Below are 16,414 nucleotides of genomic sequence, written 5' to 3' on the forward strand. Positions count from 1 at the left end.
CACCTTCTGCTTTCACACTATACCTCTATCTCAGCTTCTTAGAATAAAGAACCTGAAAACATTAGTGGGGTAGATAACTATTGTCATAGAGAATTGGTTATCATACCCAAGTGATATTCTATAGAATAAATTATAAAACGTTTGCACAAAATGATGAGTGGGAAAGCTAGCAGTGTATTTTTATAGTATTAAGCCATTGTATATGTTAAGTGTTAAAGATTAAATAACCTTGCTCTCTAGCTACCTAGTCGTTTAAAGCTGAGTTATTTTGTGTATATCTTTTTCATATTATAAATAGAATCCTCCTTAAATTATAGGAATTGTCTTTCTGGATGAAGTAGATAAGATTGGCAGTGTGCCAGGCATTCATCAGTTACGGGATGTAGGTGGAGAAGGCGTTCAGCAAGTAAGCAGTTGAATATTTTGTTCAAGTCCACTAAAAGGAAGGGAATACATCAACCTCCCAAATATTGTACGTTTGGTTTCACATTCAATTAGATTCTGTTTTGTTTATTTCTCCCACTCCAAACTCCATATACCATTTAGTTCAGGTCCTAAGAGAAAGCTGTTGGCGATTTTAAATACCAAATTACCTCTGTTAGGAAATTAAAAATACTTTAAAGAAATAAATGAAATTTAATTTTTGTTGGTTTTATTACACAAAGGCCCAGTTAAACATTTCTAGAGGACTCTTGAAGAAAGTTCTGGTTGTAACTAGACATAAATGAACTATATACATGTATCTTATTCTTTTCACTTAATTAGAAGATAAAATAGAGTTTTATGCCTTATAGAGTCATACTTAAAGTCATAATAATCTATTGGGCAACTTGACCTTTTACTGGTAACTAATTATGACATAAATTACAGGGTAAGGAAACTTGCTTTTGTTTTTTTGACCAAGACATAGACAGGTACAGTCACACTTATAAAATGTGCTGGATGATGTTTTTTATAAAGGCATCTCAATATATAGGTATTCTCAAAGTTTAACACTAGGAGTAGAATAGAATTTTAATTTGCATGAAAGACAAATCTTCAAATATTTTCAAATTTTGAATGTTCCCACCATGGTTGGATAACATCTTAGAGAGCCATAATTCTATCTTTATGTCTGAATGCATCAGGAGTCCTATACCTATTCCAAATAAATTTATGAATAATTAATATGATAGTATGTTAGATTTTCATGTTAGTTATAGAAATGGAGTTTTCTTCAGTTATGCTCATTGACCATAACCACATATTATTTTCCCCATTGAATCCCATTACCTAAAGTATAATAAATAATACGCTTATATGATGATGCCATAAATCATTTATTCTTTATTTAGGGCTTATTAAAACTACTAGAAGGCACAGTAGTCAATGTTCCAGAAAAGAATTCCCGTAAGCTACGTGGAGAAACGGTACAAGTTGATACAACAAACATCCTGTTTGTTGCATCTGGTGCTTTCAATGGTTTGGACAGAATCATCAGCAGGAGAAAAAATGAAAAGGTAAGTTTTTCTGAGTGATTACTAGGAGAGAAAGCATTTGAAGTTAGAGGATGGACCCTCAGTTTCTAATCTCATATCTGCTGGCTGCCAGTTGTGGATTTTTACGAGTTAGGTTTTCTTAGAGTATACCAGAAATATATGCCTAGTTATTTTTAAAATGTCATAGTAGTAGTTTGGAAGATTTCTAAATATCATCTATATATGGGCATTTTTAAAGTATAACTTGATGATTTCAATTTTATATTTCATCTAAGGAGTTTTTTATTATTTGAGGTAGCTGCTGTATCAATAAAAATTCTACTCATTTCTCTTGCCCAATTCACTGGAGCCCAATAAAGAGCTTGTCTCCATTGCTCCGGCCCATAGAGTCTTCATAGATCACTGCTGACATGCACAAATGGAGGAAAGCAGTTTGGAGGTTGGGGGAAGGGTTGTGATCCCACCTAGTTTTATAGATGTTTCTTAAACATTCTTATAAGCCTTGATTTTAACTGGTACTTATTTTTTCATATCCTCAAAGTTCATGCCCAGTACCTGTTTATTGATTGATTACGATAAAATGTAATGTCAGCATAGTGGCAAGAAGCCCGAAAACATGCCTGTTTTCCATGCTTTTGTGTTTTACATAGTAGCCACAAATGATACCTTTTATATAATATATTCTACGTAAATGAATATATCATAGATCACCTCTTTGCTGTATTGTTTGCTTTAAGTCTCCTTGGCCTTGCATGTTTAGTAGTTTACTTTAGCTTTTAGTTTAGTAGTAGTAGCTACTAATGTAGTAGTTTAGTAGTAGTAAAAAAAAAAAAAAAACCGCTGCTAATAAATGGTTGCCTGTGTTAATTCTTTTGCATAGCCTAGATGAGAAACCTCTTGTACAGATACTAACTGAGCCAGGTAGTGCTGTTATTCCTCAATAAGGTTAGATTTTTATTTTTCATATTAGTTAATTTATGTTTTTCTTGCTTTTGAAATTCTGTATAAATTAGCCTAACAAATTAGAAAGACGAAATTATTTCTTTGTGTGTGCGCCCAAACATGCATGCGTTTGAGAGAGACAGATGGGGGAGGGTGGGGAAGAGAGAGAGAGAACTTTATATTCAAAATTCTGTAACCAAAGCCAAGGACCATGTTCTTATATTTATTTATAATTCATACTTCCAAAAAGAATTTGAAGCTAGAAACATTTAGAAAAGAACAATTAAAAGTATTATTAGTAAAGAGATCAGAAACATGTAAAAGGAAGGTTTAGGTCATTTCAGCTTAGTGGAAATTAAGTCACTCTGTTTAGCTTTGAACTTCTTAATGAAAAGTAGGGAGAAATCATGAGCTAGTTTTTATTGCCTGAAAGAGGAAGGGTATGATGTCTTCATGAGAGACAAAGATTAAAAAAGAGTTTTTCACTTAGATTTTTTTTTTTTAATTTATTTTGGCTGTGCCGGGTCTTAGTTGCAGCATGCAGGATCTTCGTTGTGGCATGTTTAGTTGCGGCATGCAGGATCTTTAGTTGCAGCATGCGAACTCTTAGTTGTGGCATGCATGTGGGATCTAGTTCCCCAACCAGGGATTGAACCCGGGCCCCCTCCATTGGGAGCGTGGAGTCTTACCCACTGGACCACCAGGGAAGTCCCTGTCACATAGATTTTTAGGAAAAGATGACAGAGACATAAGAGAGTCTGCAACAGTGATTTTATAGAGGATTAAACTCATCCATTTGGCTACTGTTTTTACCAAACCTCATTGAAAGCCAGGAGTACAATATAAATAATATACCTCTACCTCTACCTCTTTCCTAACCATATGAAACTGCTTGCAGTCTTAAGTTTTATTCCTATTGCCTTTGCTCATGTCCTCCCCACCTCAGTCCAGTTGGCAAATATGTGTTCATTTTTTTTAACACAATAAACATTTATTTCTTGCTCAAACAAATCCAGAAGTGTATTGGGTGGTAATATGTGTTCATTCTTTAAGACTCAGTCTGTCAAATGATTAGGCAATTCCTCTGTGAAGACTTTCTTGGTCACCTCCTACCCTCTGTCCCCAGTATTTCCTCTTTTCTTTCTTTCCACTGCTGTAGTTTCCTGTACAGTTGTCCTTCATTGCACCTATGATGCTTTAATATCTTCATGTGTTCTCACTGTAAATAAGTCCCTTTAGGTTAGGATAAGGGCTGTCTTCAGGTTTGTATCCTCAGTGTTTTATAATAATGCTTAATGCTTAATAAATGTATATCCATATATATAATAAATATGAGTATATATATTTATTACTATATTTGTTTATATTGTATGTATAATAAATGTTTAATATATGTTTAAATTATTGAATGAAAGGTATTTTGCTTTCTGATACACTAACTGTCCACATACACAGCTTAGAGTATCAGGAATGGATTTTTTTTTTAATGAATTAATTAATTTATTTATGGCTGTGTTGGGTCTTCGTCTCCGCGCGAGGGCTTTCTCTAGCTGCGGCAAGCGGAGGCCACTCTTCATCGCGGTGCGCGGGCCTCTCACTATCGCGGCCTCTCTTGTTGCGGAGCACAGGCTCCAGACGCGCAGGCTCAGTAGTTGTGGCTCACGGGCCTAGTTGCTCCGCGGCATGTGGGATCTTCCCAGACCAGGGCTCGAACCTGTGTCCCCTGCATTGGCAGGCAGACTCTCAACCACTGCGCCACCAGGGAAGCCCAGGAATGGATTTTTAACTTAGCTGTTTTCTCATATATCATGTACTTGTTCTTTTGACAAAAGTTGTATGACATATCAAAATTAAACTGCGGACAGTTGCCTGGAGTATAGTTCTTTTATATTGACTAAAGCAAGATCCATACACCTTAGATAAACAACTTTTTGCAGCAAAGTTACCATTTTTGTTTGATGTCCTTACATGTTCTTTATAAAATCGAAATTATTCTAACTCATAGGATGTTCTAACTCATAGGATATTCTAACTCATAGTATGCAACCCCAAATCACGATTTTAATAGAATGCTTAGCAATGACTTAAGACACTTGTGGATAATTTTGTTTTAAGTCTGCTTGTTCCATAGGCACTATTCCTGTTTACAGTATTACAAAACTGACTTTGGTTACAAAATAATTACTATCTCTGTTTCCACAGTTCTTGCACATTTTGGAAGCCACACTAGTCTAGAGGTCTCAGAAAAATCCTGCAACATCATTGTATGAGTTCTAAGGGACTTCCCTTCACAGTTCTTACTTACCTACTTTTACTAGAATTCATTCTTTGAGAGTTGGTTAGGTTCTCAATTCTGAAGGCAGATAGACCTGAGTTTGAATCCTGGCTTTTACCACTAGCAGCAATGGTACTTAACCTCTCTAAGCCTTTTTCTTCGTTGTAAAATATAAATGATAATACTTTCTTCTGTTGTGAAGATGGCATGAGATATGCATGTAAAATGCTGAGCACGATGCAGCTTTATTCTGTTATTTATAATACCTGTCTTTTCTTTGGCAGTATCTTGGATTTGGAACACCATCTAATCTGGGAAAAGGCAGAAGGGCTGCAGCTGCTGCAGACCTTGCCAATCGAAGTGGAGAATCAAATACTCACCAAGACATTGAAGAAAAAGATCGTTTATTACGTCATGTGGAAGCCAGAGATCTCATTGAATTTGGCATGATTCCTGAGTTTGTGGGACGGTTGCCTGTGGTAGTTCCTTTGCATAGCCTAGATGAGAAAACACTTGTACAAATACTAACTGAGCCACGTAATGCTGTTATTCCTCAGTACCAGGCCTTATTCAGCATGGATAAGGTTAGATTTTTATTTTTTATACTTACTTAATTTATGGGTTGTTTTTTTTTTTGCTACTGAAACTCTACATATGTTAGCCTAACAAATTAAAAAGCAATACTTTAAAAAAAAAAAAAAAGCAATACTTATCTGGAATACCAGCCTATTCCTCACTAAATATGGATCTAGGAATCAGGGAAGGCACGTTGTGTCATATTAGACACTTAGGAGTTGGCTTTATTTTTTTCTTAATTAAAATTGACATTGTAGCTTAAAGCCCAAGGATATATATAGAGAGAAATTGTGCTAGCAGCCTACCCCTAACCCCTCAAGCCAGGCACACAGGATTGTCTTTTCAGCCTTGATATTCTAAATGCTTTCATTGTGACATACTAGGTATACTTTTTTCTAAAGTTAGCTCTCACATCTACTTCTCTGCAGCCAGACACCTGGAGCCATATATCTAATCAGATAGCAAATGTTTGGGTTTTCTGAACCTAGTGTCTCAAAATATCAGTCTCCTTCTCTCCATTGCCATTGTCCCTACCTCAAGTCAGTCTCCTTTATCATTCTTCACCTTGACCCATGCATTTACTTCCTAATTGGTCTCCCTATCTAAAGTCTGTCTCTGACCACCACCACCAAAATATTATCATCTCCCACTTTACTTCCAGAGTGGATCTTTTTAAAATTATTGAACACAGTGTTCAACAAATATTAGATATTAAGTTCTTAATAAATACTTAATGAATAAACACAAAGCTAATTATTTTACTTCCCTCCTTAAAAATCCTTCAGTGGTCCCCTAGCCTTATTTAGATGCCCCCACTTTGGTGCTCTCTTAGCACCATGTGCAAACACTATGCTGTAAATGCTCTTTTGCTAATTTGTCACCACCCAATACACTTAAGTTTCTTGAGGGCAAAGGTGGTGTCTGATTCATCACTCAGTTTCTAATATATAAACACACAGGGGTTCAATAAATGTTGAATAAAGCCCTAGAAAATCCACGTTAATGTAGAAAACCTCTTCAAGGACTAAGGACAAACTTGAGATTCATACTGAGACCTTCCCATAGGTTAATTCATAGAAACAAGTGCTTTTTGAAGGCAAGGTTCTGAAGCACTGTGAGAGATAATTACCTCACTTAAATTTTACATTTTCTGGATATAGAAATTAATAAACAAAAGTTGTTTAATACCAAGATTTTATAAAATCTGATGTTCCAAAGTATTTTGATTTTGGGAGCGTATATTAACTTCTCAATAAGTTTTGGAATTTGTGGTAATTTAGAGAGACTTGTATGAAGTTTTACCTTCGTTCTATAGGATGAGAGGGTTAGTAACACTCTTTAAAATGAATATTTTCCAGAAACTAAGTTATAGTCTAAAAATGCTTTAGTCTGAAAGGGGATAGTGTCAGTCAAGACACAAAGATTCTGACTCTGTGTTTCTGAGTATTAGTGAATCAGTGTACTTAGCTCTCTGGAACTTATTTCTTTACCAGTAAAGTCAGGGCATTAGTCTCTTTTTGTTCTAAAAAGACCAGTAATGGTGGTAGGTAGTAATAGTTAGTAGATCAAATACTGCATGGTTATATTAGGAAAATATCATCAAGTATTATCTGAGTTATTTCTTTTGAATATATTTGTAGTGTGAACTGAATGTTACTGAAGATGCTTTGAAAGCTATAGCCCGATTGGCACTAGAACGAAAAACAGGTGCACGAGGCCTCCGGTCCATAATGGTAAGTTGGCATAAATTTACAGAAACTAGATTATTTCTTGGTCTGAATTTTGAGAATACTAAACCTCGATGTTTTCCTCTGGAAATACATCCAGAAAATTGGTCTAATATTTTTTGTGATTTTTTTTTTTTGGTCACAGTATATTATATCTTTCTTTTTCCTAAAAAGGAACTTCAGGGTGTTTGCAACAAAGGACATACAGTTAATATGATTAATGAAATAGAGGAAATCAGGATCATGGGAAGGAGAATTTCACAAAACTCTACATAGGCCTTTTGACTTAAGCTCCAGAGTGCCTTCTCAGAACCATTGAAATCCTCATTGTTGTTTTTTGTTTGAAATGAAGTTGTAGATACTGTGGCATTTTACCCCTAAATTCTTCAGTATGTTATGAACTATTTTTATTTTGTTACAAATCCTAGAGACCCAGCCTACTTTGAGTCACCACCCACCCTCTTCCTTAGAGTTCTCACCCCTACTCCCCCAGGTCTGGCTGTACAGTGGGTTACTATTTCCCTACATGCTCCCAAAGCAAGCACATATTCTGTTCTCTGAGGATTTCACTGCTAAATATTACTTCTCTTATCTCAGTAGGACTTTTTTTTTTTTGCGGTACGCGGGCCTCTCACTGTCGTGGCCTCTCCCGTTGTGGAGCACAGGCTCCAGATGCACAGGCTCAGCGGCCACGGCTCATGGGCCCAGCCACTCCGCGGCATGTGGGATCTTCCCGGACCGGGGCACGAACCCGTGTCCCTTGCATCGGCAGGCGGACTCTCAACCACTGCGCCACCAGGGAAGCCCTCAGTAGGACTTTTTGATTAGAGCTACACATCCATCATAATTTGAGATTTTACTCTTTAATGAAGGCCTGGACTTCAGGTGTTGTGACAGATTTATAAGCATGTAAACTAGAAAAACAGGTGATACAGTTGACATTTTTAGAAAATTTGATGTACTCAACCAGTATTTTCCTTAATATGGAACATAATCCAGCCCCTGCTCATAGGCAAAACTAGTTTTCTTTAGTAAATAACTTTAGATCTACTGCAGCACTTGAGACAAATGCCTGTTTGAAGTCATAGCTTTGTAGAGATGATTTAGGATTAAATCATTTCCAAATTAAGGATTACTAGTTGACCTCCTTTAGTCATAGAGTATGTCAAGAATGCTTCTGAGTAACACCTGAATCACATACAAAATGAAGGTACAGTCTTTTTGTATGTGCACGGTGACCTAAGTAGGCAGAACTATACAGACAAAAAGCCTTCCCTTATAGAATGACTTCTCTGTGAATTTAGTTAGAAGCTGTTTTAATAAGAATATGAAAGCTTTTACATTGACTTTTCAACATTCAGTTACTGGTGCATAACAGGGACTCCATAATATTTGTTGAGTTGATGAATTCGATTGATAACCTGTAGAATACAAGCATTTTATATGTAACCTCAGTTTTCCATGTAATTCATTACTTTTTTTATCTTTTTAGGAAAAGCTGTTACTAGAACCAATGTTCGAAGTCCCTAATTCTGATATTGTATGTGTGGAGGTTGACAAAGAAGTAGTAGAAGGAAAGAAGGAACCAGGATACATCCGGTAAAGTGTATTGTCAAACTAAAACAGATCTAAAGCTTGAGATAGGCTCTTTATTGCTATGGTTTATTGGTCTGTCATAAAATTATATAAAAATCCTTATAAATCATAAACTAATCAGTTATCTCAAGTTTTCTGTAGAAAAATTTTCTGATTTTGGTTTATAAAATATTTTGAGTCTTGAAAATTGATCTTCAAAATTAGTCTCCACTTGGGACTTCCCTGGTGGCACAGTGGATGACTCCACGCTCCCAATGCAGGGGGCCCGGGTTAGATCCCTGGTCAGGGAACTAGATCCCACGTGCATGCTGCAACTAAGAGTTCGCATGCCACAACCAAGGAGCCCACCTACCGCAACTAAGACCAAATAAATAACCAAATAACCAACCAAATAAATAAATATTAAAAAAAAATTAGTTTCCACTTTTTTCTCCTAAAGGAAGAAGTATCAAAAAAAAATAAAAGTAATCCAAATGAAAAGACTTAAATGAACTTTGCTGCTAATTCTGTAATTTATGAATTACTTGTTTCATGTCTTTCATAAGACCAAAACTTTAAAAAATATTTATTTACTTGGCTGTGTCGGGTCTTAGCTGTGGCATGAGGGATCTTTGTTGCGGCATGTAGGATCTTTCAGTGTGGTGCGAGGGCTCTTCATTGTGGCGCACAGGCCTCTCTCTAGTTGTGGTCCCGTGGGCTCTGGCTCTCTAGTTGTGGCACGCAGCCTCAGTAGTTGCAGTGTGTGGGCTCAGTAGTTGCGGAGCACAGGTTTAGTTGCCCCGCGGCATGTGGAATCTTAGTTCCCAGACCAGGGATTGAACCCGTGTCCCTGCATTGGAAAGTGGATTCTTAAGCACTGGACCACCAGGGAAGACCCACATAAGACCAAAACTTTGACGACATAATTTTTCTCTTAGTTGTATCTTATCAGTTGACAAATTTGACATATCTTTCACTGCTTTATTTAACTATTCTAGGGGTCAGTAAACTGTCTTGTACAGGGCTAGATTAATACTTCAGGGCCATACAATCTGTATTGCAGCTACTCTGCCCTCATAGCACTAGAGCTACAGTCCATAAATGAATGAGCATGTCTGTGTTCAGATAAATATTTACAAAACAAATGATGGGCTTTATCTGGTCTGCAGGCTGTAGTTTACTGACCCTGATCTATTCAATAAATATTTATTAAACAGTGTTTGACATTAATGTTACCTACATAAAAATTAGATTTCTGTCACAACATATGTTATGTTTTATGCTTATCTTCTAAGGTAACTTATGAGGCAGTTGATTGGTTTTGAACAACCTTTACTTATTCAAAGAGATATAATTCTCATTTTTATTGTTTAATATTAATATATAAAGGAATTGTGGTGGTCTGATCATAATTTTGACTAATTTGAGTCATATTGGTTTGATCAGAAGCTTTCCATTTCTTTACCATTGACATGCTAAATGTCAAGCATTTTCGTTAATAGATTCTACTTTTTTGCTGGAGGAAAGGCCTTCACGGTTGAAGCCTTGTTGTTGATTTATTTCAGTAAAAAATTTGTTTGGGAAAACTACTTGTAGTTTTTGGTTGTGTGCTCTAAATGTTTCCCATATTTTACCATTAAGCAATCTTAGTATTAGAAGTGCTCTTAATATTTTCCTTCTTTGTGTGTCATTTCTAGCTAAGTGGATTAATTTTTTATTATTCATTTTTTTGAGAAGTTGTGTTTACCCCTAATTCTTATTTAAAAAAACAAAAAACACTGATGGCTTTTCATTATAGGGCTCCAACGAAAGAATCCTCTGAAGAGGAGTATGACTCTGGAGTTGAAGAAGAAGGATGGCCTCGTCAAGCAGATGCTGCAAACAGCTAAACTGTCAGACTTCTGTCCTGTATATAAAGTTTTCCATCTTTTGTTTAGGATCGTAACTGTCTCTACAGTCTGACATTAAAAGCATTGGATCTATCTTGGATATCATACATGGTCAGAAGCTTTTAGGATAAAAATCAGATCATGTATATAATGTAACATCACATTGATTTATACAGACTGACATAACATGGACTTAATGACACAGTGTTCAGAGACAAAATGTACATTATTTTGGTTTGGTTTTTTAAAAATACGCTTTAAAAAAATTCTTAGGAGTTCTTTTAAGCAATGCAGATGTTGCAATAACTGTGGATTTTACAATAATGTAACTATAAATGGGAAAATAAACTCTTTAAAATTGAAGATTGGGGTGCCATTCTTTAGTTTAGCCTTTTCTACCCATGTTTGTTTCCTGAAAATATTAGAATTTTTTTCATCTTAAAAATTGGAACAGGTAGTTTCCAAGTAGTTAAAGATTTCATGGAAAAAGTACCCTGAAGAACCTTATTTTGATGATTTGTTTAGCTGTATTCTTAGTCTTATCCACTAATGCATGACACGAAACTTCCCCATTGGACTATAAAAAAAGGCCATTCTCTTGCTGACTTGTCTGATTTATTTGCCATCTTTGGTCCATTTTAGTACCATGAGTGAGCAGATGGAATTGAAGTCTGCCTTAAATCTTCAGGAAGAGACTACATCTAATTCTAAAAGTAGTATTACAGCCATGTGCTGAGCTAAATAAAATATCCTAATACATTTACCTAAAGTACTTAGTTTTTTGTTGTTTTCTGGTGCTGGATATTTGTCTAATTCTTTGGCTTCATAGAATATTAAAGAAAATCTATGCTATCAGCAGAAGGGAATGTGTTCATACTAAAATATAAGTTATTAACTTTCATTATATAAGAAAACTAAACAGTGGGGGAAATTTGGGGGACTTAACAGTGAAAATTATTTCATTTGATTCCATAAATATTAAAATATGAGTACCTTTAAAACTTTTTTCTTTCCCACTATATTGATAGAAGTTCCTATACTGTTCCTTCAGTTCAGCCTTGTTTGAAATTGTTTAAATCAGAGTACCTTTAAACATTTGTTTTCAGTTTTTAGTTTATAAACTCTTGAGTTTTCCTCTTACTGCCCCCGCCCCCATTTTCTTAGGAAAAGAACCCTAAGCTATTAGCAAATTCTACATCTTGTTGATGAAATTGGGTTTTCTGTGATGTAATAAGAGATGTTAGATATCTATTTATGGCTGGGGTAGGACCAAAAATGCACTTTTGCAAAGTGTTTAAGCCTGGTTGCTAGAGTATAGAACAGAAACTGGTATCTTTCTTGGTCGCCCTAGTAATGGTTGAAGTTCTTCTCAGGAAGTCTTTCATATTATAACTGTTCTTTATCTTTTTCTTACAGCCTCATCATTTTCCTTTTTGTAGAGTGAAAATTGGAGTAGCTACTAAATATATTAAAGGCAGTCCTCCAGAAATGCACTGGGAGACATTTTAGTCACAACAACTTACATTTGGTTTTGAAAGTTAAAGCATAATTGATGTTTTTAAATTAAACACAACTGAGTATAACTGCGATTTGTATCTTGAAACTTATTTTGGCATTTGAATAAAACAAAAGCATTAAATGAAAGCCATTGTTGTGGTGTGTCCATAATGCAGTGCCATTTTTAAAAGGACACAGATATCATGAGTGGCTTTATTCTAGAGACTGTTAATCCTGACACATTCATATTCTTCTAATAAATTCTCCTAGTTGTAGATTCCACAGACAAAAAGTCTGTTTATGTTAAACACTGATTGAAAATCCTTACTTAAATATCCTGCATGGGCCCCACACTAGGAATACAGACCAAGCTTTCCAAGAAGTTTACCAGTCTAGTAGGGGAAGCAAATACAAACATCAGTGCATTATAATAATGGAAGTGAGGTAGGTACTAGGTGTGGCACAAAAGGTGATAGCCCAGATGGATCTGGAAGAACAAGTAGGAATTTTCCAGAAAGGAATAATGAAAAGTAAATCAAAATCTCAGAAATGTGAAACAACTAGGGAGATTTAGGAGTTGAGAAATAGGTAACCAGTACAACTTCATGTTACTACTCTGAGAAGACCATTTAATGTATTTTCTCCCCTCTCCATCTTACTGAAGACTTTGCCTTTCATTGAGAAACCATCAAAAGATGGAACTCATCTTCCCACCATCAAAGTTATAAATGTATCTGCTTCAGCACCCAACCTTCTCTCCAGTTACAGCTGAAGGATTCCTTTTATCAAAACTCAGTCACTCCATGTTATTATGAGGGGATCCCATCATCCCCTCTCATTTCTTAAGGCCTCCGGTTCTTTTGTTAGTATCTCTACTACATTATTGGTCTCCTTCCTTCTGAAACATTCCCAGAAGCATCTAAACAATGCCTAGTATTTCCTGTTCTATAGCAAACCCCCAAGCTTATTTTTCAGTTGTCTTTCCAACTACACCGTTCAGTCCACTAGCATGAAGATCATGCCTGTTTCGTTAACTATAACCAGCACTTAACATGGTGCTTCATATATTTGGTGCTCCGTACATTTTTTAAAAATTATAGAATATCTTGTATGCCAGATTAAGTTGTAATTTTATGCAGAAAGTAGTGGAGAGCTATTAAAAGGGTTTTAAGCATGAGAATTGGACATCACTAGATATGTGTTTTAGATTGTTGGGAAGGGAAGGTGCTGAGATAAATGGAGGGAAACATGACTAGAGGCCTACTTGTGGACATTTCTCCAGCACTTGCCCTTTATCTCCTACCATCTTTTGGATCAGTTTTTTTTTTTAACTGGAATATAGTTGATTTACAATGTTGTGCTAGTTTCAGGTGTACAGCAAAGTGAATCAGTTATAAATATATCCACTCTTTTTTTAGATTCTTTTCCCATATAGGCCATTATAGAGTATTGAGTAGAGTTCCCTGTGCTATACGGTAGGTCCTTATTAGTTTTCTGTTTTACATATAGTAGTGTGTATATATCAATCAGATAAATTCTTATCAACGTACAAAACATAACTCTTGAACCCACATCCCCTCCACAGTAAACTACAAGTTGATCTTGCTGTTTCCAGTTCCCTTCCAGCCTTTGATTCTGAGTGAGATGAGAAGTTGCCAGAAGGTTTTGCATGGAGAAATGACATAATCAGATGTAAGTTTTAAAAGACCACTCTGGTTGCGGTATAAGAGAACACACTACAGAGGACCAAGGACTAAATCAGGGGCACTTGGGGCTATTACAATAAGCCTACTAGAAAAGATGATGGATTGGACTAAGATGATAGCCATGTAAGTGGAAGAGTGGATGGGTAGGTATTTTTGCAAATCTGATGAAAAGTGGTATCCCATGTTCCTCAATGGGAAAACAATATTATAAAGATGTCTGTTATCCCTATGTTAATTTATAAATTTAATATTCCAATAAAATGCCAATAAGTTTTAAAATGAAACTAGGCAAATGGATTCTAAAGTTCACACAAAAAAATAAGAATGGTAAACAAGCAAAATGATAATGCACACTCATAATGCTTACTCTGTGTCACTCTGTTCATTTAATGCAACAACTCTATGAGGTACATACTCTTATCAACCCTTCTAGATGAAGAAATTTAAGCCCAGAGTGTTTAAGTAGCTTTCCCAAGGTCACACAACTAGTAAGTAACAGCCAGGATTTAACCCCAGGTAGACTGGTTCCAGAGCCTCTCCACCTAACCAGCAACTGAAGAATGAGGAAGGACTGCATCTTCTATTTTTAAAATATTATAAACTGGGCTTCCCTGGTGGCGCAGTGGTTGAGAGTCTGCCTGCCGATGCAGGGGACACGGGTTCGTGCCCCGGTCCGGGAAGATCCCACATGCCGTGGAGTGGCTGGGCCTGTGAGCCATGGCCGCTGAGCCTGCGCGTCCGGAGCCTGTGCTCCACAACGGGAGAGGCCACAACAGTGAGAGGCCCGCGTACTGCAAAAAAAAAAAAAATATATATATATATATATTATAAACCTTTAAATATTTAAGTGTGTACCAGTGCATGAACAGACCAATGGAAAAGAATGTAAAGTACAGAAATAGATCCCAAATATATATGGGAATTTAGTATTGGGAAAGGTGATATTTCAAATTAGGAAAAGAATATTTAATAAATGGTATTGACAACAGTATACATCTAGAAAATAAAAAGGTATATCCATACCTTACCTAATAAATTTTAAGATGAAAACTGAAGCCTTTAAATATTATGTACAGTATTACCTAATTACTGAATACATAAAATACTGAAAAATAAAATACATAAAATACTGAATACATAAAATAAAAAGGTATATCCATACCTTACCTAATAAATTTTAAGATGAAAACTGAAGCCTTTAAATATTATGTACAGTATTACCTAATTACTGAATACATAAAATACAAATAAATATGTAGAATATTACAAAGTTTCTGAGAAATATTAGTAGTCCCTTGGGAAGTGAGGTCAGGCTCATGTTGGTTCTTCTCATGGTACAGAGCTGGACTCTTAACCAAGGGATCATCCATCACTTTACAGCTTTGAAAAGTAAAGCTCTCATCATGTGATACTGGAGCAATTGGACATCCAAAGGGGTGGGGTGGGAGTGGGGGCTGAAACTAAGTCTCAATACCTTATACAGAAATCAACTCAAAATGGATCACAGACTTAAATGTAAACCTAGAAAACTTTCAGAAAAAGCACAGGAGAAAAGTTTTCAGGATCTAGGGCTAAGAGTTCTTAGGCTTGACTCCAAAATCATGATCCATAAGAGGAAAAACTGCTAAGTTGGACTTCATCAAAATTAAGAACTTTTGCTCTGAAAAAACAAAACAAACATGTTAGGATGAAAGGACAAGCTATAAAATGGGGGAAAAATATTTGCAAACCACATACAAAGGACTAATATCTAGAATACATAACTCAAATTTCAGCAGTAAAAAACCCAAAAAATCCAGTTAGAAAATGGGCAAAAGACATGATCAGACATTTCAGTGAAGAGGGTATACAGATGGCAGATAAGCATATGAAAAGATATTCAACATAATTAGCCATTAAAGAAGTGCAAATTAAAACCACAATGAAATATCACCACATATCTATCAGGTTGTCTAAAATAAAAAATAGTAAATACACAAAATGCTGATGAGAGTGCAGGCCAAATGGATGATTCATATATCGCTGGTGGGAATATAAAATGGTACAGCCACTTTGGAAAACAATGTGGCAGTTTCTTTAAAAACTAAACATGTAACTGGTGTATGACCTAGCAATTGCACTCCTGGGCATTTACTCCAGAGAAATGATGGTTTGTGTTCACATAAATACCTGTATACAAATGTTTATAGTAGCTTTATTCATGATAGCCCCCAAATGGAAAGAACCCAAATATTCTTCAGCAGGTGAATGATTACACAAAGTGTGGTTTCGTTTTATCCACACATTTTTTTTGCACACCTTTATTGCAATAAAAAGGAACACTGTGGGCTTCCCTGGTGGCGCAGTGGTTAAGAGTCTGCCTGCCGATGCAGGGGACACGGGTTCGTGCCCCGGTCCGGGAAGATCCCACATGACGCGGAGCGGCTTGCCCCGTGAGCCATGGCCGCTAAGCCTGCGCGTCCGGAGCCTGTGCTTCGCAGCGGGAGAGGCCACAACAGTGAGAGGCCCGCGTACCGCAAAAAAAAAAAAGGAACACTGATGCAAGAACCTGGATGTATCTCTAGAGGATTAGGCTGAGTGAGAAGAGTAAATCCCAAAAGGTTATGTACTGTATGATTCCATTTATATAACATTCTAGAAAGGACAACAGTTATAGAAATGGAGGATTAGTGGTTGCCAGAGGTTAAGGAAGGGAAGTGGGTATGGCTATAAAGGGGCAAATGAGGGATCCTGGTAGTATGGAAATGTT

General features: G+C 36.2%; 1 protein-coding gene across 2 annotated transcripts in view; it reads left to right on the forward strand.

The window, feature by feature from the left end:
* The window catches only part of CLPX (caseinolytic mitochondrial matrix peptidase chaperone subunit X), a 37,222-nt gene extending 25,116 nt beyond the window's left edge, over window positions 1-12,106 (forward strand). For both annotated transcript variants that reach the window (XM_030875264.2, XM_030875265.2), the window contains 6 exons: window positions 318-406; window positions 1,335-1,499; window positions 4,980-5,279; window positions 6,912-7,004; window positions 8,491-8,597; window positions 10,372-12,106. In XM_030875264.2, coding sequence (XP_030731124.1) covers window positions 318-406; window positions 1,335-1,499; window positions 4,980-5,279; window positions 6,912-7,004; window positions 8,491-8,597; window positions 10,372-10,462 — 845 coding nt within the window. In that variant the 3' untranslated portion in view covers window positions 10,463-12,106. The remainder of the gene's footprint in view (window positions 1-317; window positions 407-1,334; window positions 1,500-4,979; window positions 5,280-6,911; window positions 7,005-8,490; window positions 8,598-10,371) is intronic.
* The last annotated feature ends 4,308 nt before the right edge of the window (window positions 12,107-16,414 follow it).

Source organism: Globicephala melas, chromosome 2 (assembly GCF_963455315.2).
Source record: "Globicephala melas chromosome 2, mGloMel1.2, whole genome shotgun sequence".
Taxonomy (NCBI): Eukaryota; Metazoa; Chordata; class Mammalia; order Artiodactyla; family Delphinidae; genus Globicephala; species Globicephala melas.